Genomic DNA, 23,460 nt, shown 5'->3' with positions numbered 1-23,460 from the left:
GAATTTTTTAATATTGTTTATTGGAATTTTCTGTTATTTTTTTATGCCTGGAACCAATCTAATATTTTTTCATTTAGCGAATATCTTTTTTACACGATTTTTTTACACGGTTTTTTGCACAAAGTTTTTGCTAACGCATCTATCGTGTAGAAAGAATAGTAGGCGCGCATTAAAATGTCGAAAGAAGCAGAAAGAAATGTCCTCATATAACGTCGAAGTGTGCATTCGATATCTAAAAAATGATTAATTTAAATTGTGCGCCTTTCCCTTCCCTTTCCTTCGTAGAATCCGGAAACTATTTTCAGTTTCTTTGCAAACTTTCCCAAAATCTCCCAACACGAGGAAATTTTATTCACTAATTTTGTAGATAAAATCAACCATTTACCTTCTTTCGACACTTAGTCATAATTTTATCATTAAACCAGTATGTACAGTCGACCGTCAGTTACAATTTTTTAGTTATTACAATAGGGTTACTCCCATTTTCAAACTCATTCAATTTGCTTTTAATTCCGAAATATGACCATACACATCGTATGTTAATATTTTTTTTAATTTGTTTAACTTTCACAGATGATTCGGATTCTGGTGAAAAGTCAGTTTCTGTTTTGTTAAGTGGCGAAGAATCGGAACTAATTTTTATAGATCATCCATGCGCTGAAAGGACGGTGGGTCTCCAAATGTTCTTTTGATTTCTTTGAAATGTATTCTTTGATATGTTGATATACGTTATAGCCGAACGATTGTTTGAACTCTTATGATCCTCACGGTTATTGTGTCATATATTCTGCTGCAGATCGCAACAGTTTTAACGTAGCCGAACAGATCTTACAAATTTTATGGACTAATCAAAATATTGCGCAGAAAGCGGTAATTCTTGTGGCAAATAAGTCAGACTTGGCCCGCAGCCGTTTAGTAAGTATAGAAGGTAAATTTCAATTGCACTTAGTTGCATTTAATATATAAAGGACACATGCAAACTAAAAAAAAAAAAACACATTTCCAGAAGGAAAAGCTATGGCCACGGCTTATGATTGTAAGTTTATAGAAACGTCGGTAGGCATAAATCATAACGTTGACGAACTGTTGGTGGGCTTATTATCACAAATCCGTTTAAAATTGGAAAATCCTGAAAAATCACGGTATGTATGTATATACGCTATACAAAAATGCCATCAAAACATTTCCTTAAATCCCACAATATCCGTCAAATATAGTGAAAAATATCAAACCTTTCTAAATAAAAAAAATCGGAATTTATATAATCATTTCCATTATTTTGAGATTTTTGACTTATTATTAGCCTCAATAGTTACCAAGCTAACAACGGCAAAGTGAATCCCTAATTGCTTTCCTGCACCCCATACATACATACGCTTGTGAAACATACATAAAACTGCACTTTACTGCAAACACAAAAATTTATACGAAAATATTAATAAAGCTTTCATCGAAGCGTACGGTATGCGCAAAGTTTAGTTACAATACGAGAATAAGGAAAAGAAATTGCATTTTTGATGTTTACCCCTTTTTATACCCTGCACAAGATGTGCAAAGGTATGTTAACTTTCCGCGTATTTATGCAACACCTAGAATGACTTGACATAGAAACACTCTTTATTATACCGAATCGATCGAAGCTAACTTGTCTGTCCGTTTGCTGTCTCTCCATGTGGTCTTGGGTTCAACTACTAGCTCCAGTTTTGTTTTGTGTGGATATATGCAATACCCCGAACGACTTGAGATAGACCCACCTGTCCGTTTGTCTTTCCAAATATGTTGATGAAATTTGGCACATCTGCCCGTTTCTTGCACAATATATTAAATTTAAAATTTGCTCAAATTTTGCCAAAGATAATAACGTAGATTTTTTTTTTAAAAGTAAATAATAAATTCTTCTTCGTTTTACCTCTTAGCGATTTATTCAGAAAACGTTCCGTACGTAAATCAAAACGACGTGCTTGTTCGCCGTTAAGCGGTGCATGTTTAACAGGCAATGCAAGTCTTAATTCAACTCTAGGTCCTTTGGCGAAAGTTGTTACCGAAATTCAAACGCCGCCAGCAAGTATACACAGCAGGTTATATTTATGAAATATGCATTAAAAGTGAATAATATATCATATAAATATTTTTGGATGTTTTCAGTCCACGCAAATACCGCGGCACCCGGACTTCGGCTAGTCTTAAAGTCAAAGGTCTGTTAGGACGTGTATGGGCAAGAGATTCAAAATCAAAGAGCTGTGAAAATTTGCATGTATTATAAGTCTCTAGCAACAAACGATACAATATGAAATATGAAAATATCTAATCGAAACACAATTGTCCACAATCCTTGTATAAATCGCACGACAACCATATCTTCGTAATTTTTGCAATTTTTATACTAAACAAAACAATAATTAAATAACGTTCCAGTTAATGCATGATTTTATGTGTCGATCGAACCAATTTCAGATCACAAATCTTTTCAAAATGAACTTAGGAAGATGTTACATTTTATCTTTATTGTCTGGGTTGATCTTAACTTGATTTTCTGTCAATATAATAACTCATTATCATAATTATAGCCCAATCCTTATAATTAAAATTTTGTTAAAAGTCTCTCGAACGGGTTATAATGTTTATAGAATATGATAATCATATCAAAATTTCGTTAACTTCAGTTGTATTTTTTTGCATTGTGTTATCAATAATTTAAAAGGGACCAATAAAAAAAAAAAGGGAAAAAGGTAATAAGGAATATTTTATTTATATAATAAGTAAAAGTTTATTTAGAGCAAGTTGTTACATAATTTAAGCGCAATAAAATTTTTGTTCCAGTAGAAGGCCAAGGACGATATAGAGAAAGGTTTTAGTGTATATGTATATGTTTTGTTCAAGAAAGATAAATATTTTAGTATAAAGTCGAAACCAATTATGATCGTATTTATCTACATGTGACTACAGATTATATGTAATTATTATAGAAACTATTATGTGTGCAAATATAAAATAAATATCAAATAGCATTTACAGAATGTTATTATTTTTGCAAAGCAAACTGTAAAGTTACTTTCTTTTTTTTTTTTGCTTTAAAAAGCATACATAAGTGGAAAGAATCGGCCTGAGTGGCCGAGTAGGCAAAGGATCTCGACTAAAACGGTAGAGTTTTCAATAAGGTTAATAGCCTCAGATGCTACGACTTTAGGCTTAGAATGTATTCCTGGCTAATTTAATAATAACTTGTCTTGGCAATCCTGAACGGGACCGGATGTGTTCTTTGAAAGCACGCATAAATTGCTTTTACAATAATTTGATAGTTTTAACTACTCCGTGCGATATTTGGATTGATTGTTGAACTGTAGTTCTATTGGCATCAGTGCTGCATTGCGTTGCCCGTTATTGCAGTGGTTTTAGTGCGGTGCGCTGCAAACTTAGCGTCGCGTATGTCCTTGGAAAAAATTCGAAATGACGGAGAGAGTCAACTTAGTAAATATTAATGTTCTATTCGTAGTGAATCCCTGATCCATTGTCAAGGCAAATGTGACCGCCTCGTGTTGTGGCCTTGATCAATACTCGTTCAAGATTCTGGCTAATGACAAACTCGTCCGCGGCTTTTAGCAAAGCATTTCTAAATAACGCGGCAAATATGTTTATGGATGGATTGACGTTCAAGCGACTTTGAATCGCAAGCTGGCTAAGAATATACTTAATTTATGAGACGCCTAATATTTGGTCTTTTCAGAGATCTTGAATACATTATTAGCATTAATATACAAAATATCTGCAAGTATTTTACTCGCAAATGAAATATTTTTTATATATGTTTGTGTGTTCATTTATTTATTTACTCAATGTTTATTTTAGTATGATTCCAATAATATAACTTAGCAAAAAAAAAGAAAAACAAAGCAAAAACCAAATATATAAAAATATAAATGAAAAAATGGATACAAGCTTCGTATAATAAAATGTGTACATACTTGTCAGCTAACACAGCTGGACAATTACTCTCCACAATAACTCGATATTCTGTGCGGAGACGCCGGCCATAACACGACAAAGATCTTCAATAATTGTTTCTGAAGGGCAAGTGGAAATCGGTTAAAAAATTTAATACATATTACAAACATACATGATAATGTAAATTTTCTTGTCAGGACATCGCGTCATCCATCTAAAAGTAAAAAAAAAATTTGTACTTTTTATTATATATATAAAATGTAAATAACGTAGCATATTGCTTATTTGTAAATGTGCAATAGAAACAGTAGACAAGAACAGAGTGAGGCTGAAAGAGTTTAGTGAAGAATGACTCAAGTCTATGAAAGAGAACGAAGTCGAAATTTATAATATCGTTACGAAAATCCCAAATTCAGTTAACATCAGCTAAGTAATTTTCGTAATAATAAATTCCCTAAAGAAGGAAAAACCAACTGAGCATTCGCAGGCGCCTCGTGCAGGTGCAGGCCGATGAAAACGATTAGCGGAAAAACCAGGCTGGGATTAGAAATAAAACCATAAATTTAGGTATAGTAAGTATGCTTGTTAAACTGTATATAAATAGAATATTTGTGAAAAGTAAAGTTAGTATGGCAAGAACGTAGAAGTTGAGAGTGCAGCCAAAATAAATTGTAGATAAATATTTCTACTGTTATGAAAGACAAAGTAGTAAAATAAAAGAACTTTGAAGTGCATTTCTCTTGATGAAAATAACCACGATCTAGTGATACGGGCTTTATCTTAGTAAAAGCGAATTTCATAACAATATGTTAGTAGATTTTGAAAATGGCATTGGAGGTTAAAATAGCAAAGTGGTCGATAGTAAGTTGTAGGAAGGAGCAGAAATGAATGGCAAAGAAATTGGGGAATTGTCGGATATGATTGGCAATATCAAGGAAAAGACTAGAGGACATCCTGCGTCAGGTAAGCAACTTTCGCACAGTTTGCAAAGGTTGAAGTGATTAGTTCTGAGGCGCCTATGATAGACAATCCTGAAAATAAACATAAAAGTGATGAAACAAAAGCAGACATCAACAAGAATGTCGACCCGGAGTCTTTGAAAATTTCGCTGCAGAAGCAATGGCATGATCGTGAACGGTTTCAAAGCTCAGACTTGATCGAAGAGATCACGTCAAAAGCTGGGAAAGTGCAATTTACTCGCAGCACCATTCGAGAAGCGCGAATGTGTTGGCCTGGATCGAGATTCACATAATAACATTAACCTTGTAACTGTGAGGGAGCGGCTAAAGAAGGATTACTCTCAGATGACGTATTCTTGTTCTTTAATCTAAAATAAAATGAAAAGAAATGAATAAATTGTAATAATAACAAGTAAAGATAAATGCAAACCTACCTTTGGTATAGAGCGAATTTTCATCGATATGAGGCGGCGACCGGATAGCTGGACTTGATTTTATTCTAATGTAAAATGGAATAATAATAAGAAATTTGGAAATATACATATGTAACATTATAATTACCTTAGCCCTATAATTACCTATGGGCGGCATTGAACGGCTTATATTTGTCTTTTTATCCAAAATTAAATACAAATAAGCATGTAAGTTAGAAAAAAAATGTAGTAATTTATAAATATATTTATATAAAATTATAATTAGCTTTACTTTGCTGTATTCGCCGCTCGATTTTCCTTCTCTAAACAATTTAATTACCATCATTTTGCTGGTGTTCTCGCATTTCCCGAATTTTCCCTTGATAAATTTCTTCGGGACCTTTAAAACGATAACACATTGGTAACTGGTGGTTGCACTCAGTTCTTTCCTCTTAGTGTCAATTGGATGATGAAACCGAGGACATTTGCTCGATGGCTTATTCCGTTAGTACAGGAGCCTGCTTCCCCGAAGAAGGCAAGGCGTGCCACTATTGTTGCCTGCATGCGCTTACCGCGCTCTCTCCGTTCCACTATATTTTTCTGCATAACGACGACGTAAATATCGCAAGCGTCATAGACTTCAGGATTTGGGAACTCAGGTTCGAGATATTCGTGGTCGAGGTTGACATAGTCTCTTGTCCTTGGCGACGATGCCATCGCTCGTTTCTTCGCAGCCATCTTCTTTTCTCAGCGTTAGGTAGTTCAGGCATGCTTCGCATCCTAACTTCTCACGTATCTACAGAGCTATTCCGTAGTCCGCGAGCAGCTTGATGTAGTCCTGCTCCTTGTTAGTTAGTTGGTCGGTGGCTGTGTCGTCAAATACCACGCCTTTCAGGCCGAATGGTAGAAAGTCTTCTTCGGCCTGGTCTTCCACCGTGTAATCGTCTTTTCTATAATATGGTAATCGTTGGTTGTTCTGCGATTTCATTAGCCGTGCGACCAGCTGCGTTATTTCCACCGCCCATTTGGTGCGTTTTCTGTGTGATGGCGCCATCTTACAGAAAAACCTCTCCAAGAGATCCTGGCTTACCCTGTAAAAATATATTCACTTCTGTTAATAGCATTATTAGTATCTAATATTTCTTTGTTTTTCAATTCAATGTCGTGGGTTCAAATCTCAAGTGCAGTTGAGTTTTTTTTGATGCTAGAGCTTTAAGAGAAAAGAATTTATTCTCTGGCTAAATTTATAATAATAATAATTTTACAAGTTAGCCTAAAATTAGACCGGCATAATTTTTATTATCACATTAAACAAAGCCGTCGCTAAATTCCCTGCTGAAAGGCAAAGCACAGAGTCGCTTATAATAAATAAATGGTTAAAAGCCCAACTTAACAACTTAAACGGTAACGCCAATCAGCTATGTTAAATGCCCAACTTAACAGGAAAAAAAGATTCAATTGTGTTAATATGCAAGGCCGTCGGCAAAACAAAGATTCAATTCTGTCAAACACAGATTCAATTCTGTTAAAATGCGAAATTCGAATTTTGTTACTTTAGAGAGTAAATAAATGAGCGAACTTCGAATTTTGTTACTCGCTAACAACTACTTAATTGAAATTAATTAAGAGTTATGGTGCAATGATATATTGTAATAAAACTTTTAGAATACGTATTCTATGCTTTACGTTTTTTTTTTTTGACAAAGCGCATACTATCCTCAAAATGGTTGAATGCCCAACTAACAACTTAAATTGCCAGATCGTTTAATTTGCAAAGCCGCCAGCTTTATAAGTAAAAAAATTTGTTTTAAACATATTCATTGCAAAATAAAAACTTGCCGTCGGCATTTCAATTGATAACAGTCATCTAGCATTTTGGCGACAATAGTGTTCATATTAGATTTATCACAGGTACGTTATTCTATTTTCCTCTTCACATGTTTCATAAAAAGTACCATACCAAGAATACAGAGAGCACAGAGATGTTTTTAATAAATGTGAAATTTATAATGTTAATGCGAAACGAATGAAACGAACCAAAAGTTACTCACATTTCTATGAAAGCAAACAATAAACGCACACCTTTCTATGAAAATGAACAAAACCTAAATACCTTTCTATGAATATAAACAACAGCTCGGAAAAATTCTTCCCGCAACATATCTATTTTGTTTATGCTTCTAGGCCACTTGTTTCCTGCTGTATGGAATCTTTACTAAAAACTTTGATTGATATGTGAACGAACACATTTATTTATTTATTAATGAAATTAAAAAAAATAAAATTGAAGAAATTAAGCAATTTTATATGAAAACATACATTTATTAATAAAAAATATTGTAAAATTGAAGAAATTAAGAAATTTTATATGAAAACATACATTTATTAATAAAAAATAAAGAAATATTAGATACTAATACTGCTATTAACAGAATTGAATATATTTTTATTATGATTATGATATGCCAGAAAGGCGCAGTTGCCGTCGAAAGCAAAAGAGATATTAATACACTGCCGATCGGTAAATCAGATGTATTCTCAAAAGAAATGCATATATGCAAAGGACTTGAGATATTAGACTAATGTATAATGTAAAGTATTACATATTCAGGATTGACTGTAAAAAAATAATGAAAGTAAACAAAAGGATTTAACGACTGCAAGGATTTAGAACTGTGTTCGCCGGTTTCTACTTAATGGCTGTTGTTTCTCTGCAATATAACTCTTCGCTTACTCCATCAGCTCTTCATTCTTTACTAATGTTCTAGACATCTACGCTTTACATATAGAAATTTAGTACAGATCTATCTCTTGTCCAACGTATTAATGAAGTTCTAGATCGTATTTCTCTCTAGTCCAATCCTAATAACTTAAAGATAAATACTAGACAAACTAAAGCCATAGTTGGTTATGATGTTAAATCCCTGCCTCCTGTTAAGACGCGCGATGAGGAGATCGAACTTGTTTGTCAGGCATCTAATCTTGGTTATAAGCTCAATTCCCGTATGAGAGCTGTGGATCATTCATGCCAATTATTGCCATGCGTATACATCATATTTTGAGGAAGATGTGGCTTTTTTCATCTTATGTTCCCGTTATCACTAAACTGAGGCCCATTGAAGGTCTCGTCGCGCCGCTTATATCTTATTATGTAAATATATATTTCTCTCTAGCGATGGATTGGAAGGCTTTACTAACATCTGTGCAGGATACGTTTTTAATAAATGGAAATATGAAAGAATATCTCAATTCTTGCTTCCGACCTCCAAACATACCTCAATAACTGGATTCTACTCTTTTTTTTGCACAAGCTCATCCGCTGGTTATTTACATGAGAAAATGGTGCTTGGTAGATCGGTAGAGGCGATGCGTTTAATTCTGCCTGATGATAACATCGCGGCTACTTTGCCGTTAGGTTGTGGAATGAATATCCGCACTGTATTAAAACACTTGGTAATTTCGGTAGATTTAAATGGCCATCAGATCCGTCCACAACTTATAATTGCTATCGCGTTTACGTCTACGTTTACTTCCAAAGTACACCAAAGAAGTTATTTATTAATTACTTTGCCGCAAGAGACTTTAAAATTTTATTGGCACCTCAATTAACTAATTATATTAGAAAATGTTATTATATAGTTATTATTACTAAACCAAACCAAATTAATTGGAAAGGAAAAAGAAATTACGGCCCACAGATAAGAGCGGGTATTAAGCAGATACATTCTCGACGACTATAGGCATGCCTCTATCTAAGACTTTTTTTATTTTTTAATTGCTTATCGGAATAGAGCTATAATTTTTCCACTACCGCTAGTACAACTTGAACATAGATTATCCTCCTTTTAATGTGTAGATAAACTTGTAACTCTTTAACAATATATTTATCGCCCTTTTTCGTTTTTATATTAATAAAATTTCAGATTTATATGTCCTCTGAGATATGTGGCGACCTGTGCTCCCTGTGTGCATTATTTTCTTTGATTTCCCTAAAAATATTTTTGGTTCTGCATATGATACCCTTTTTGCTACATTTGCCAGAAAGGGCCTGCATTTTTGCTTGCACAGGCAAGGCCGTGGAAATAGTACGCGTTTTAAGTGGAACAAACTGAATAAACATTTAAAATTGGTTCCAACTAAATGAGTTTCATTTTATAATTTTGTTAAGTTAATAATAAGTTCATAATTTCTTTTTTAACATTACGTTTTTTGTCCTCACCCATACGTTTCAACATAACTGTGACTAATTCTCCAAAAATATCATCCTCACATCTATTATCGCTTTTGCTTTGCGTTTCTTGTTCCATTCTTCTAATCGGTAATGAAGAAGTTGTTGCAGTTATATTTATGCATTCTCTTCGAGTCGTCTGCCCATCCTTTGCTAATAAATTAGTAGAATGCTTGATTTCAGATTCGGATTTAACACATTTTTCTTCTTTTGTAGGCTTTTGGGAACTATGCGCTGCACTTGTAACGACGCATAGATGTTCAGTCTCAAATTTCTTAAAATTTTCAACTTCTACAAAAACATATTCCTTTTTCGGTTTTTCTAAAAGATTATTCCGTGTTATTAGAAATTCTGGTTCAGTTTTCGCCTGCGTAATTTTAGGTTTAACAATCTGCAAAAATCTCATTTTATCGCGATATTTAAAGTTATTGTCGCGTTGATATCTCTGCACCAAAGAATGCCATCGTATTTTTAAATATTGCTCTGTTTTGAAGAGAAATTCTTAAAAATTTGTTTCACTTTTTTCTATTACGCTCAAAACACCTTTCATTCCTAGTTTTTCCGCTAACAGTCTCCAACTTTCCTTTCTGTTTTCAAGGTTGATTCCATTCACTTTATACAAGTCAGGACAATTTCGAACAGCTTCAATAATTCGAATATTTAAATCCATTTTTAATTTTTCTTTTATTAAAATCCAATCATAACTAATAATTTAAATAAGTCAACAAATAAAAGTAACTCTTACTTGACATATGGAGAGTTACCAAGTATATTGCGTAAATTATTAAACAAATTATAGTAATAATGTTTTTACGGAACTATTCGTGCAGATATTTGTTACCAGATAAAGTAATTCCCCCAATAAAAGCCAATCTGTAGATCTTTCTTTGATCTAATATTAAAAGTTGTGGGCATTCGCAAAGACCATTTTGATTTAAAATGAAACTTCACCAAGCCATTTAATTGATGATTTCAAATCTAAAATTAATATTGAAGATTTTAAGAAGAAATTTGAATTCAAATACAGTCGTTATCGTTTTCTGCCTTAGAAAACAGTACAAAAATATACAAAGAATATAAGGTGCGTTTGAGCATACATTCCAAAACTTTCAAAAGTCGTGCAAGATGAAAAAACTCTAAATATTTTTCGAAAAAACCACGCAAAAAACGTATTAATGAAATTCACATTGCATATTTATCAACCAAAAAAAAATTTTAATTTTGGTACAGCGAAAATGTGCATAAATAGGGCATGTAAAAATTTAACTTACAATTAAAAATGAATTTCCCAGTTCCTCATAGGGAACATAACAAACGTGCACGTTGAGTATATCTTGAAAACGGCCAAGATTCGGGGCGCAATCATCTTTCACGCGGTTCGTCAGTTTATAAGCCCACTTATATTTATACATATATGAATACACATAATCATGATACATACGTATGCATAGATGTATACGTGTGATGATTGTGAACTATAAAGAAGTGATTGTAGACATAATAAGATGTTTGAAGCAATACCAGTGTAGGTCTTCATAAAATTGCGTTCGTAACCTTAGTAACTCTAAAAACAATCCTTCGGTTAAATACCGAAAAAGGAAAAAATTTGTGTACAGCGGCAATATTAAATTGAAAAGTTTGTAAAAAAGTTGAGAGGAAAGATTTTTAATTTATATCGTAATTTGCTTGCAGTTTCTTCTATTCATTCCACAATTATGGTAAGTTGTTCTCCACAATGGGTCGATTTTACCAAATTTGCTTTTAAAATTATAAGCCGTTTTGTCGAGAAAACAAAACAATAATTGCCGTTGTCATTAGTAGCAGAGACCCTCCTTCTATTGCCGATTACGCCGAGTACTTTTAAAACAAAACTTGATAAATTTTATATAAGTGAACCCACACATCACTGGAAACGGACACATAATAGAACCACAAAAATATTTTCTTCGCCCTGTTTACAACTAATTTAAAACAAATTTAGTTTGAAGAAAACACTTCACTTCTTATCTGCACTATGTTGAGCGGTACAACACTACATCCTGTGTTAATGATTATTTGTGTGGACATAAAAAGCTGAAGTTTATATTAATTGCAAAAGGAGGAACAATAGCACTGCTTACATACTTAACATATGGACGAAATTCCATAAGGCTTTACTGACTTTTTGAATCGTTTTCCATATGAGCAGCAAGAGAGTAAGAGTACGAAATTTGAAATTTGCAACTGATTTACGTAGAGATGAGAAGCGTAACGTATAAAGGCATTTCATCGCTGCCCGATTATTCACAGACAATGAAAATAGAGAAGACGTACAGTGAGAGGGAGATTACAGTGAAAACATATGACAACAACGATAAGGCAATTGTCATATTTGCGGAAAAGCGCACAAATAATATACATACATGCTTAGATAAATACTACTGCTATGGATCTTACTCGCATTGTCAGTTTTTAGGACAACGTATTTTTACTAGCGCACGCCGGCTTCGCAGTTTTTTCTACAATCCTTTCTGACCACGATCTAGCCTAAATTTATGCGGCACATTCCTTGATCAAATATAAAAACATAAAAGATACTAAAAAGGAATTCTCGAACAAATATGCAATAATTCCAGTACAGCCCTTACTGAACATTTTTTCCTTCAGTTTAAGAGACTACTTGGTTAATAGTTATAAATCATTTTCAGACAATGCCGAATAGTGCAGACGACCAAGAAAAACTTTTAGCGGAAGCCATTAACGCTGCCCGTAAGCAAGCTTTCCAAATGAATCACTTTTTAGACAAAGATCGTATGCAGGATGCTTTAAAATGTGCCACTTTTATGCTTAGCGAGCTACGTACTTCCATGTTGTCGCCGAAAAGTTACTACGAATTGTGTAAGAAAAAAAAGATAAATAAAAGTCTCTCATACATAATTAAGCGTTTTTGTATGTGTTTTTTAGATATGGTCATTACGGATGAACTTTGTCATTTAGAAAGTTGGTTTGCGGTATATTTAGGTAAAAAAAATAATAGAGAACCCGATCTATATGAATTAGTTCAATACACCAACACAATTGTGCCCAGATTGTATCTTCTGATCACAGTGGGCATTGTGTATATCAAAAAGGATTCCTCGTTGAAACGTAGCATTCTTAAAGATTTGGTAGAGATGTGCAGCGGTGTACAACATCCTTTACGTGGTCTCTTCCTACGTAACTATTTGTTGCAATGCACGCGTAATATATTGCCCGATACTTTAGTAGCCAAAAATGAGCATGAAGGTAATGGATCTCCTCCATCAGCAAGATCAAAAAAAGATGTATTTGAATTGCGATCAGTTAACAAGATTTTGAAATTTTTCATCTTATTTTAACAAATTCTACTTTAATAAATATTTCTCATAGGTAATGTTTATGATGCAATTGATTTTGTGTTGACGAATTTCGCTGAAATGAACAAGCTTTGGGTTCGCATGCAACATCAAGGTCATTCTAGCGAAAAAACAAGACGAGAAAAAGAGCGAGAGGAGTTGAAAATTCTCGTAGGCACAAATTTGGTTCGCTTATCACAGTTAGAATCAGTTTCGCTCGAAATTTATCAACGTTTAATTTTGCCCGGAATATTAGAGCAAGTAGTTAGTTGCCGTGACGCTATAGCTCAAGAGTATTTAATGGAATGTATTATCCAAGTCTTTCCGGATGAGTTCCACTTACAAACTTTAGACCCATTCCTGAAGTCGTGCGCCCAATTAGAAGTTGGCGTGAATGTAAAAAATATTATTATTTGCTTAATAGATCGCTTAGCGACTTACAATCAACGAAGTGGAAAGGTAAAAGAGGAAGTTTGTTCTTTTCTTTCTATTAAATAAACGCAATGTATTATATTCAGACTAGCGGCACTCATATCGAATCCATAATACCGCCTGAAGTGCAATTATTTGACGTTTTTAGCGCACAAGTGGCTAATGTTGTTCAAGTAAACTTGTGAAATAAATGCAAATTAAATGTATAATGAAAGATTGCCATTTTTCAGACACGTACCGACATGCCGCTGGAGGATACTATATCTTTACAAGTGGCATTATTGAGTCTAGCCCAGAAAGTTTATCCAGAACGCGTTGATTATGTCGACAAAGTGTTAGGCACAACCACACAAATTTTAGAGCGTCTCAACATGCACTAGTATGTTTGCACAACGAAACCTTGATTGACCTTGTTAAGCCACTTTCTACTTTTTTTTTTTTTTTTTTAGTATATCTCATATGCTGTCGGTCAACCAGGAATTATCTCGCCTATTGCGCATATGTATTGACTTTTACAATAACGTTTTAACAATAATACAACTGAACAACTTTTGTCCTCTTCTCGATAAATTCGATCATACGTCTCGGAAAACATTGGCTCTATATCTTGTTATGAATATTTTGGAATACGAAACCTTAATACCTACTGCCGATGAAGCGGACGCTGTACTCAATTTAATTACTCCACTCATAAAAGATGACGAAGAATTGGCCAACAGAAATGATGTTGAAATAGGCGACCTTGAAGAATTTGCAGAAGAACAAGGCATTGTAGCTCGGTAAGTTAGCTGGTGGAAATATCAAAAAAAGCATACCTTTCCTTACGATCCATTTTCTCTTTAGTTTTGTACATTTAATGAAATCAGAGGAACCAGACATGCAATACAAAATCTTACAAATAGCTCGAAAACACTTGGGTGCAGGCGGCTGTCAACGTATAAAGCATGTCTTGCCACCTTTAATTTTTTCTGCTTATCAACTAGCGTATAGATATAAATCTATAGCTGATCAAGATGAGAACTGGGACAAGAAATGTCAAAAGATTATACAATATTGCCATTCAACGATTTCACCTTTAGCGAAGGCTGAATTGCCCGAATTAGCTCTGCGGTTATATTTGCAAGGAGCCTTAGTCATCGGCGTGATTGGGCACTCGAATCATGAAACTGTAGCCTACGAATTTATGACGCAGGCTTTTTCATTATATGAAGATGAAATTTCCGATTCGAAAGCGCAGCTAGCGGCAATTACACTTATTATGTCAACATTTGAGCAAATGACTTGCTTTAGTGAAGAAAACGCCGAACCTCTACGCACTAATTGCGCTTTAGCGGCATCAAAACTCCTTAAGAAACCAGACCAATGCAGAGGTGTTGTTGCTTGTGCTGCACTTTTCTGGAGCGCAAAGTGAGTAGCAAGAATAGGGTAAATCTTACCAGTCACCATGAAATTAGAAATGCAGCAACTGTTTTCTCATTTCGCTTAAAATAGTTGAAAGAATGAATGAAAAATGAATACAGACTTGAATTCAGAAATGAATGCAGACTTAATTATGTCGAGGTTTAGATTCGATTTATCTATGTCTGTCCGACTGTTAAGAGTAAGATCTTTACAAGTTATAAAAACTGAGATTGTAAGTTAAATATCGGAGCATGTATATGCTTTCGTTACATTCAAAAAGTAGCCTATGCTGACTTTCTCCACTTTGGCCGACTATCGACATCCCCCAGGCACCGTATTCGCTGTGCGATCTTGAATTGATTGACTTAGTCAGTTTAGCTTAGAGAAACAAGTCTAACAATAAAGAGTTTTACTATTAAATTATTAATGTAAAATAAAATTATAAATTAAATATATTGAATAGCCACCGACTTACGTCTATGCTTATAGATATTTTAACGATTCACTTGCAACATTTTCCAATATTTTGCTAACCGAGCGCACGTCCATAACTGATCAGCAATTGTATTAGAACATTCAAAATAACGACAATAATATGCGCAATCTATAACGTGTGACTTAAATATTTGCCAAAACTTACCCTCTAAGATCCAGATACAAAGATATAACCCTTACGCTTGCGATATATTTGGCTACCACAATGAAGACACCATAAAATGTTTTATTTATGGATTCCATAGCAAATATATATTTCTTGTTCTTTTAAACTATAATACATATTAACGTCCTTAGGCAAAATGGCAAAGAAATGCGCGATGAAAAAAAGACCCTAGATTGTTTAAAGAAAGGTGCCCGCATTGCTTCGCAATGTTTAGACACTGGAGTTCAGGTGCAACTATATGTGGAATTGTTAAATCACTACCTATTTTATTTCGAACGAGGCAACTCTTTAATAACAGTTGCTATGCTGAATCAGGTAAGTGAATCTACTACTAAATGACAATTTCATTATGAAGTAACACTTTCGATGTTTTTCCTTTTCCCTCTGCAAACAGTTAATTGGCAAAATTAGTGAAGAATTGCCAAACTTGGAACCCAGTGAAGAAACTAAGCAAATCGAACTTCACTACAACAACACTTTAGCGCATATTAAGAGTCGTACGGAATCAAATGATTTGGGCTTAGATGTTTCATTCGCTGGAATTACCATTAACTAAAAACACTGAAATATTCAAAAAAATCGGTGATGGATTCAAATCTTCAATATGATTGAAATTGAAAAATTTCAGTTTCTATACAAACCATTTTAGACGTTGCTTTTTTTATAGTATTACCAATTTTCTGCATAACATAGAAAATATCATTAAAAGATAATAAGTTGAACTACACAAGTAAACTTTTCAGTTTAACTTTCGTTTTTCCCAATAAATGTCAAACCTAGTTTAAGACTAATAATCCATTGTTGCATTTTGACAGTATTGCAATTTCTTTGGCTGTTTTTTTACTCCAATGCCTGGAAATCGGTGAAGAAACTGTCAGTCAGCAATATCATTGCGGTGATTAGATATTCGGGGAATTTAACTAAAATAAATTATTAGGTTCAACGCTACAAGGGACAATGGTTCAACTTACTTCCTACTTTTCATTCTATCATGCATTCTATTACAAAGTCCCCATACTCGTAAGTTTGCACACCTCGATCGCGGATGTCATCAACAGGTTTATATTTCGGTAATCCTTTGTTCGAAGGATTTTGACGTAATCTGGTATAACTACATCGCTAATAGAAGAAGCTTTCATTTTCCGTTTATCCAAGGTTTCAATAACGAATCGGAATCCAGTTAGGACCTCACAAAATAGTTTTATGAGCATCAAAAATATTGTAAAGGTTACGTCTCTTAAACACATCATGTGGTTTGTCTTCGACAATAAATATTATATCAGAAGGAATTATATCAAAGAAATTTTCGTGCGATATCGATCTCCCTCTTCTTTAAAGGAAAAAGCAGTGATCCCAGGTGATATATGGAGTTATAAAGTTTATTGCGTTTTTCTGTTATTCCTGCGCAACCAAAATGTGCATCTTCCAGAGATAAGGCGACTGTTTTCTCAACCGGTGGCCTTTTTGTGCGAACTCCAATACCATTATTTTTGTTTGTATAAAGAAGCGGTGGGTTGGTAATAGGATCCATCCAAAAGTATGAGATTAATTCTAAATCTACGATATTTCGTGTGCTTACACAATTTCCTCATGTTTTGTAAAGGCAATCTATTTTATAATCTTCAATTTTCAACACAAGGGCATTGTATCGAAGTGCGAAGTATAGCATCCCGTTCCACACGATAATATATATGTAATATATTAAGGATATTTCACTCAACGGATCAATCATATCATTATGTAAACAACGTTTCATATGTGTGAATGCTGACAAAGAAAGTGTAATCTTTTACGTAAACTATATAAATATATTAAAAGTTAAAAGTAAGCAGCTTTTACTTGAACTTGATACTTCTTTAATTGGAGACTATATAAATTATATCATTAACAGTGATATGCCTCCATTTGGTTTTAATTAAAGAATAACGATAAATTTACCTAGCAGAAAACGCAGTGAATGATTTAACAAAAAAATCAAGGTAGGATAATAACCGCCCTCACCATTTTCATAGCATCGGATTGATTCAGGCTCATTGGCTTATCACACACAACATGTTTCCCTACACCTAGTCCCTTCACAGAAATTTCAGCGTGCAAAAACGGTTAACATTCTACAAATATAAATCCACGTCTTTTCGTAATAAAACATCATCAATTTTGTTGATAAAAAAGCGATGTTTTGGGATGATGAAAACTCTTCCGCTTCTTTTACGGCTCGTCCCCAAAGAGCTTTTATTTCAAAACCTTTTTCACGTAAAATTGGCACCAATACTTCGTAATGGCTCCAGAAATTGTATTTTTATAATAAATATTATTATTATTATTATTTTAATTTTAGACTAATGAATTGAATTCTTAGACTAAAGAAAAGACATTGAGCACTAGCAAATTTTATAATAAATAAGTTGTGGGAGAGTTACTACGAGGTACTTGTAATTCGTATCTCCCGCAGTAACGTGTTTACTTGCATTTCTTTCAGTATGAACCATACTTCAGGATAGCAGCTCCAGGATTGTGGTAGCTTAACTGTGGAAGCAGCTATTCTAGTTGAACGGGTGTAGCTGTAAATTACAAAAATTTTTAATTTTGTTTTTCTCTTTTTTTTATCAGTTAACACGGCTTCCCGTCGTCAGTAGTAGTTGTTACAGTAACAGAAATAGCGTAACAGCGCTTGGACTTTCATTTCACAACTCGTTCTAGTTCAGTAGAAAACCGGTTCATGAGTATGACTGTGAACGGGGTAGAAATCCCATGGCAGCCCCGTTGGGTCCGCGGAATATAATTGGGACATTTATCTGCCCCCCCCGGCTGTTTTTTAAATCTCTTATTTAAATTCATTTTCTTTTTCAGCAGTGCACGTACAGCTTGATTATTTTCTCGTAGCTTATCAACCTCTTCCAGAAGCAAAACATTTTCCTTAAATATTTTCTCCCATTGGCATTTCATTCACACTTGACACAACACATCATCTCCGCAAACGGCAGCTGGAAAATTTTTGTGTTTACCGGTGTTAGTGAAAAAAAAAAGATTTTAAATATTTGAAAAAAGGAAAAGAGATTTAATAAAGTAATAAAATAACCAAAGAAAACAATTTTAAGAAGGAAAAGGAAGGAAGGAGGAGGAATCTCTCGTGAGAGAAAAATTAAGAAGCAATACATATTTTCAATTATTATTTTTGGTTTTTTCTTTGTGATTTTTTCTTTTTGTGTTCCCTGTGACAACAACCAAAACAACATCAGCCCGTCTCCCTATGGAGACTGGGTCTGATCTTATAACTACTAATAGAGACAATTTTGAAAATTTTTATATGAACGCCACTGGGCAAACCAAGAGATCGAAAATGGGTGAGAATAATATTCCTTTATCTAATAACCGGGAGACTAACGCAAACGTTTCAATTCCGCCTAGTAAACAGGCTACCGACAAGCCCTCTGATTTGGGTGCCACTGCCGCCCCAAATCTCGAGATTAATTTGTACGATTGTTTTTCAAACTGCAATTTTGTCGTTTTTGTCGAAACGTGCGCGGACGCAGAAGGAAATCGCATCAATATTAACTCCAATCTCTATTTCTATGATTACTTGAAGGATTTTGGTATGTATGGCTTTAAAGAATTAAAAATTGTCAGCAGGGGTAGAGCCAAACTACTTTTCAGCTCTGCTGCCAATGCCAACAATTTTGTTACGAAAAATGAATTTAATAAAAAGAATTTAAAAGCGTACATACCGAGGTCGTTCACTGAGAGATTTGGAGTTATTCGAAACATCCCATGCACATGTAGTGTCGATGATATAATTAATAACGCCGTATCCGATATCCCGATTAAGTCCGCTGTCCGTTTCCAAAGAAGAAATCCCAACAACAAAGACGAGTGGATTCCCACAACCAGCATCAAAGTTGGCTTCAAAGGGAGAGCCCTCCCTAAGGCAATAAAATTTAATTATTGTAATCTGCCGGTCGAATACTTTGCACCCACTTTAAAGCAGTGCTTTAAGTGTGGCAGATACGGTCACGTATCTAAATTCTGCAAAGCTAAAGAGAGCAGGTGCCTTAACTGTGGAAAGTCGCCGAAGTGTGCAAATTGTGAGGCGATGAAGTGCTTGTCCTGTGGCTCAGGTGAGCACAACGCTCTCGATAAGTGTTGCCCTTATAGGGAAAGCGAATTAAATATCAACAGGATAATGGCGATTAAAAATCTTTCGTATAAAGAGGTCAAAGAGAAATTTTCCGAAAATTATTTCGAATGTCTCGATGACAACACTTATGACGGCAATTTCCCTCCACTGGGGAACACGTCTGCAATTTCGACCAAGGATGATAATCAAAATGCCAACAAAATCTTAACCAAAAATAAATACAATGCTGTCGTCAAAAGGAAATTGGTTCCCTCCAAATCTCTTATCAATTCACCCACCAAGCCTTCTCCCAATACATCCCCCAAGTCGTCTGGAACAAGCCTTCTTGGACCGAAAATTTCAAACAACTATTTGCTGTCTTCAGAACTTGAAAGATTAATTCACGCGATTCAAGAAAGTATCCGCCCGATGATCCCTCACAATCTTATTAAAGAATTTGAAGAAAAAATGTCTGTCTGTGCCATTTCTTGCCCCGTTCGAGCATCCAGTACTGCGAACAAGTTCGCTGTGGTTCTTTCTGAAGTTTCAACATGATATCCTTTTTACAATATAATATTCAAAGTGTCCGACGTAACTTATCTTTTCTAGATTTTTACTTAAACTCAAACAAGATCGATTTTTGTATCTTAAGTGAAGTTTTTCTGAAAGATGAAAATTGTTTCGAAGTTAAAGTTTCGAATTATGCCTCAGCCACCAAATGCCGAAATGATGGCTATGGTGGTGTTGGTATATTAGTTAAGAAAGGTGTCAATTTCAGACGTATTCCCTATAACTCTGCCGTTGACATCATCATCATCAAAACCATCAACCTGAAACCGAATCTTTTCATAGCCTCATGCTACTTTCCACCCAGTCTTGATGTGCAAACCTTTCGTGATGAGATTCAGAGATTATGCGACTTTCTTGACGGTGAACAAAACGTGATTCTAGCTGGATATTTTAATGCAAGACACCGCCTGTATGGCGATTAAGTCTCTACCAACAAAGGCAAAATCCTTGTAAATGCCATCAATTCCAGCAGTCTCAGTGTCTTAAATAACGGCAATACTACCTTTCACTGTAACCGGAGCGGTCGCACGGCGAGCAGTGTCTTGGATTTAACTTTCTCGAACTCAACTATTCTATCTTTCAACTGGAACACGTCCAATATTTCCATTGGCAAAAGTCAGCACTCCCCCATTATATTCCACAGTTGTAACAATTCCGTCAAGAAAATAGAAAATTTCATTTCACGTAACTTCCTTATGGACCGTCTGACTAAAGTTGATCTTTCTTCTGATTTATCATCAATTCAATGTGCCTTTCAGTCTGTGATCATGTCTGCTAGAACCAACTTCCCTGACATTGAGTCCTTCTCACCTAAACCTTGGTCGAATCCTTCCCTGTCAACACTTTTCCGCAAATACCAAGCTGCAAGAAAAAAAATGAGTAAATATGCCAATCCAGCCAACTACATTGAATATATGAAAATATTGAAAGAATGGAGGTCTGCAGTTAGAAAGGCGAAAAGGGTACATAGAGCCATCGCTATTAAAGAGTTATGTGGTAATGGCAACCCACGTTCCTTCTGGAATTATATCAATGGTCATCGACATTCTAGTCGAAAATTAAGCGGTTGTGCGGTAAGGAATGACCGTGATAATAAAAAATACTTAGATATGCTCAAGAGCTACATTCCAATTGTTAATCCTATTACAATGCCTTCAATTCCTTTCAGTAGTATCAGTAACACACCCTTTTCATTGCATGAGCTAATGTATGTTTTACATTCCAGAAAGAGAGCTACTGCTGCAGGTTGTGATGGAGTCAAGTATGACATGCTCACAGCACTGTCTGGAGGAAGCTTTAGAATGCTTTTGCATGCAACTAACAACTGCTGGTCCACCAACTTTATACCCTCTGATTTCCGTTGCATCAAAATAGTTCCCATTCCCAAGCCAGGTAAAGACTTAAATGATTTAAGTAGCTTCAGACCAATTTCACTAATATCTGTATTCATAAAGACCATCAACCTCATGGTTAAGCAGAGACTAACTGCTTTCCTGAAAACTAAGAACATTATTCCAGCTCGGTCTTACGCCTATCAAAAACGCAAATCTACGAATATGTGCGTTAATAAACTGTGTTTTCTCATAGTCAGCTTAAAAAAAGCAGGGAAAAAGGTTGTCATGCTCTCCCTGGACATCAGCAAAGCCTATGACTGTGTCAACTTGATTAAGCTCGGTAGAATTCTCCTAAACTTTTCGATTTCTCTTCAAATGCGGCTGTGGATACTTAATTTTTTATCCAAGCGTGTGTTGGTGATGGGTACCGAAAAAATTGAAATATGTGGTGGTATCCCACAAGGCAGTTGTTTAAGCCCCATACTTTTCAATTTATACTCAGCTTCTTTGCATGACCTTCAAGATGACAAAACTCACATTTTTCAATATGCAGACGATTTTCTAATCGTATCTGCGGACTCATCTTTTCCAGCAGCTGTCAATAACCTCTCGATGAAAGCGAACTTGTTTTTCGATGCATGCGCTGATCTTAATTTATATTTTAACCCCAGCAAGACAAACACTATTTATTTTGCCAAAGGTTCTAAACGTGAAATCAGACTTCTTATCAAAGGTACCCAAGTTAATCAGGTAAAATCTCTTCGATTTCTTGGGAGAATTTTAAATGACAGCTTAACCTTTCGTGGGCATTATGAAAAGGCGTTCAAAGATTGTCAGTCTGGATGCAACATCATCAAACTCATGACAAACAATCAGGCAGGCTTGCCTCCCAAAAATGCTTTGACCGTTTACAAATCTCTAGTCAGGTCCAAAATTGAATTTTTACATTCCACATGCTGCAATTTCCCAAAATATATTGAAAAACGTATACAAACATTTGAAAACCGAATGTTAAAGCGTTGTACTGGACTGACCCCCTCAACTCCTCAACATATTCTCAATGTTATATCTGGTGAATGGCCAGTTTCCGAAAGAGCCCTTTTTTGCACTGCCAAGGAGTTAATTAAAGTCAAGATGATAAATCCTTCCTTTTTTCAGGAAATTATATCTCTCAGTGACACTGTCACTTGCAGCTATACCTTTTGCTATCAAAAACTTCGTCATATTTTTGATAAGTTAGATTCAATTCCCCCCTTGAATTTCATTACCAGCAATTGCAAATTCTTCATGAACATTCTCGAACCAATCTCTACCTCAAAACAAAATGTCAACTTCTCTTGTATAAGGTTGTTATGCCAAGAAAAGCTCCTTTTTTATTACAACAACGGATATGATATATATGCCACTGACGGTTCCGTCGGACATAATGTATCTGGCTTCTCGGTCGTGAAACATCTATCTGAAACAATACTTCGAGTCAAAGTGGAAGAGGAACTTTCCTCTACTTTTATTGAGTTGCTCGCCATTCGACATGCTATCATGGTTGCTATTTCCGATGGTATCAGACGTTTTGTTATTTTTTCCGACAGCAGGTCTGCTCTACTTCTAATAAATAAAAGAGATGCAGAAAATCAATATGTGTTTGACATTCACAAGACTTTGCACGAATCTCAAGTGGATGACTGTCACCTCGTTTGGGTACCTGGCCACTGCGGCTTTTTTTTTAAAGTAAAAGCCGACTTTCATGCAGGGAGAGCTCGTGTTGATGGGGCAATTTTGTCCATCAAATATACTCCCAATGAAGCAATTCGGGCAATTCGCAACCACATCCTTCAACAGCTAAACGACGAATTTAAAGTAATCGCGCGCGTTAAATCCAATCGTCTTTTCTATAAATTAAATCCCACATTTCAATTCAAACTCTTCTGTGTATCTTCTTTTAATTCCTGGGAAATCAAAATTCTTTATAGACTCATGAGTGGTCACACTTATGACAAAGTTTATTTAAAAATGATTCGCGCTATACCATGTGATGTTTGTGAAGTTTGCAATG

The 23,460-nt window shown here is 34.9% G+C and overlaps 4 protein-coding genes across 19 annotated transcripts in view; 3 read left to right on the top strand and 1 right to left on the bottom strand.

Moving 5' to 3' along the window:
- Window positions 1-2,733, top strand: part of LOC119640903 — a 38,098-nt gene extending 35,365 nt beyond the window's left edge. For all 12 annotated transcript variants that reach the window (XM_038039224.1, XM_038039228.1, XM_038039232.1 and 9 more), the window contains 5 exons: window positions 574-668; window positions 736-928; window positions 1,007-1,142; window positions 1,917-2,078; window positions 2,146-2,733. In XM_038039224.1, coding sequence (XP_037895152.1) covers window positions 574-668; window positions 736-928; window positions 1,007-1,142; window positions 1,917-2,078; window positions 2,146-2,263 — 704 coding nt within the window. In that variant the 3' untranslated portion in view covers window positions 2,264-2,733. The remainder of the gene's footprint in view (window positions 1-573; window positions 669-735; window positions 929-1,006; window positions 1,143-1,916; window positions 2,079-2,145) is intronic.
- A 1,949-nt stretch (window positions 2,734-4,682) lies between these two features.
- LOC119640981 lies at window positions 4,683-5,320 on the top strand. The gene is made up of 2 exons (XM_038039392.1): window positions 4,683-4,905; window positions 4,968-5,320. Exons 1-2 carry the CDS (start codon window positions 4,827-4,829, stop codon window positions 5,192-5,194), a joined length of 306 nt encoding a protein of 101 aa, XP_037895320.1. The 5' UTR covers window positions 4,683-4,826; the 3' UTR covers window positions 5,195-5,320.
- A 283-nt stretch (window positions 5,321-5,603) lies between these two features.
- On the bottom strand, window positions 5,604-10,260 carry LOC119640980. Of its 5 annotated transcripts, none has more exons than XM_038039387.1 (4): window positions 10,086-10,260; window positions 9,519-10,025; window positions 8,590-8,843; window positions 7,792-8,514 (listed from the first exon to the last, which is right to left on the bottom strand). In XM_038039387.1, the coding sequence occupies exons 1-3, from the start codon at window positions 10,210-10,212 to the stop codon at window positions 8,794-8,796; spliced, it is 684 nt and encodes a 227-aa protein (XP_037895315.1). In that variant the 5' UTR covers window positions 10,213-10,260; the 3' UTR covers window positions 7,792-8,514; window positions 8,590-8,793. The 5 variants fall into 5 exon arrangements, with proteins under 5 accessions (XP_037895319.1, XP_037895317.1, XP_037895316.1 ...); XM_038039390.1 differs by having other exon boundaries at window positions 9,534-10,025; XM_038039391.1 differs by lacking the exons at window positions 7,792-8,514; window positions 8,590-8,843 and adding an exon at window positions 5,604-6,405.
- A 905-nt stretch (window positions 10,261-11,165) lies between these two features.
- LOC119640954 (vacuolar protein sorting-associated protein 35) lies at window positions 11,166-17,358 on the top strand. The gene is made up of 10 exons (XM_038039335.1): window positions 11,166-11,260; window positions 12,230-12,419; window positions 12,486-12,806; window positions 12,930-13,354; window positions 13,414-13,500; window positions 13,558-13,706; window positions 13,777-14,106; window positions 14,171-14,734; window positions 15,521-15,704; window positions 15,784-17,358. The coding sequence occupies exons 1-10, from the start codon at window positions 11,258-11,260 to the stop codon at window positions 15,943-15,945; spliced, it is 2,415 nt and encodes an 804-aa protein (XP_037895263.1). The 5' UTR covers window positions 11,166-11,257; the 3' UTR covers window positions 15,946-17,358.
- Window positions 17,359-23,460: the final 6,102 nt, after the last annotated feature.

Source organism: Glossina fuscipes, unplaced genomic scaffold (assembly GCF_014805625.2).
Source record: "Glossina fuscipes isolate IAEA_lab_2018 unplaced genomic scaffold, Yale_Gfus_2 133, whole genome shotgun sequence".
In the NCBI taxonomy this organism is placed as follows: domain Eukaryota; kingdom Metazoa; phylum Arthropoda; class Insecta; order Diptera; family Glossinidae; genus Glossina; species Glossina fuscipes.
This window is presented reverse-complemented; position numbering and strand designations above follow the sequence as displayed.

What these genes read in the sequence shown, in the direction of transcription:
- LOC119640981 (XM_038039392.1), top strand. Translation starts at nt 4,827, where the DNA reads ATGAATGGCAAAGAAATTGGGGAATTGTCGGATATGATTGGCAATATC. An exon ending in TAGAGGACATCCTGCGTCAG is followed by an intron (nt 4,906 to 4,967) that starts GTAAGCAACTTT and finishes CGCCTATGATAG; the next exon opens with ACAATCCTGAAAATAAACAT.
- LOC119640954 (XM_038039335.1), top strand. An exon ending in GCACTTTTCTGGAGCGCAAA is followed by an intron (nt 14,735 to 15,520) that starts GTGAGTAGCAAG and finishes TAACGTCCTTAG; the next exon opens with GCAAAATGGCAAAGAAATGC. An exon ending in CAGTTGCTATGCTGAATCAG is followed by an intron (nt 15,705 to 15,783) that starts GTAAGTGAATCT and finishes CTCTGCAAACAG; the next exon opens with TTAATTGGCAAAATTAGTGA.
- LOC119640980 (XM_038039388.1), bottom strand. Translation starts at nt 10,212, where the DNA reads ATGGATTTAAATATTCGAATTATTGAAGCTGTTCGAAATTGTCCTGAC. An exon ending in GGAAAAACTAGGAATGAAAG is followed by an intron (nt 10,026 to 10,085) that starts GTGTTTTGAGCG and finishes TCTTCAAAACAG; the next exon opens with AGCAATATTTAAAAATACGA. An exon ending in TATGGGTGAGGACAAAAAAC is followed by an intron (nt 8,844 to 9,518) that starts GTAATGTTAAAA and finishes GTACTTTGGAAG; the next exon opens with TAAACGTAGACGTAAACGCG.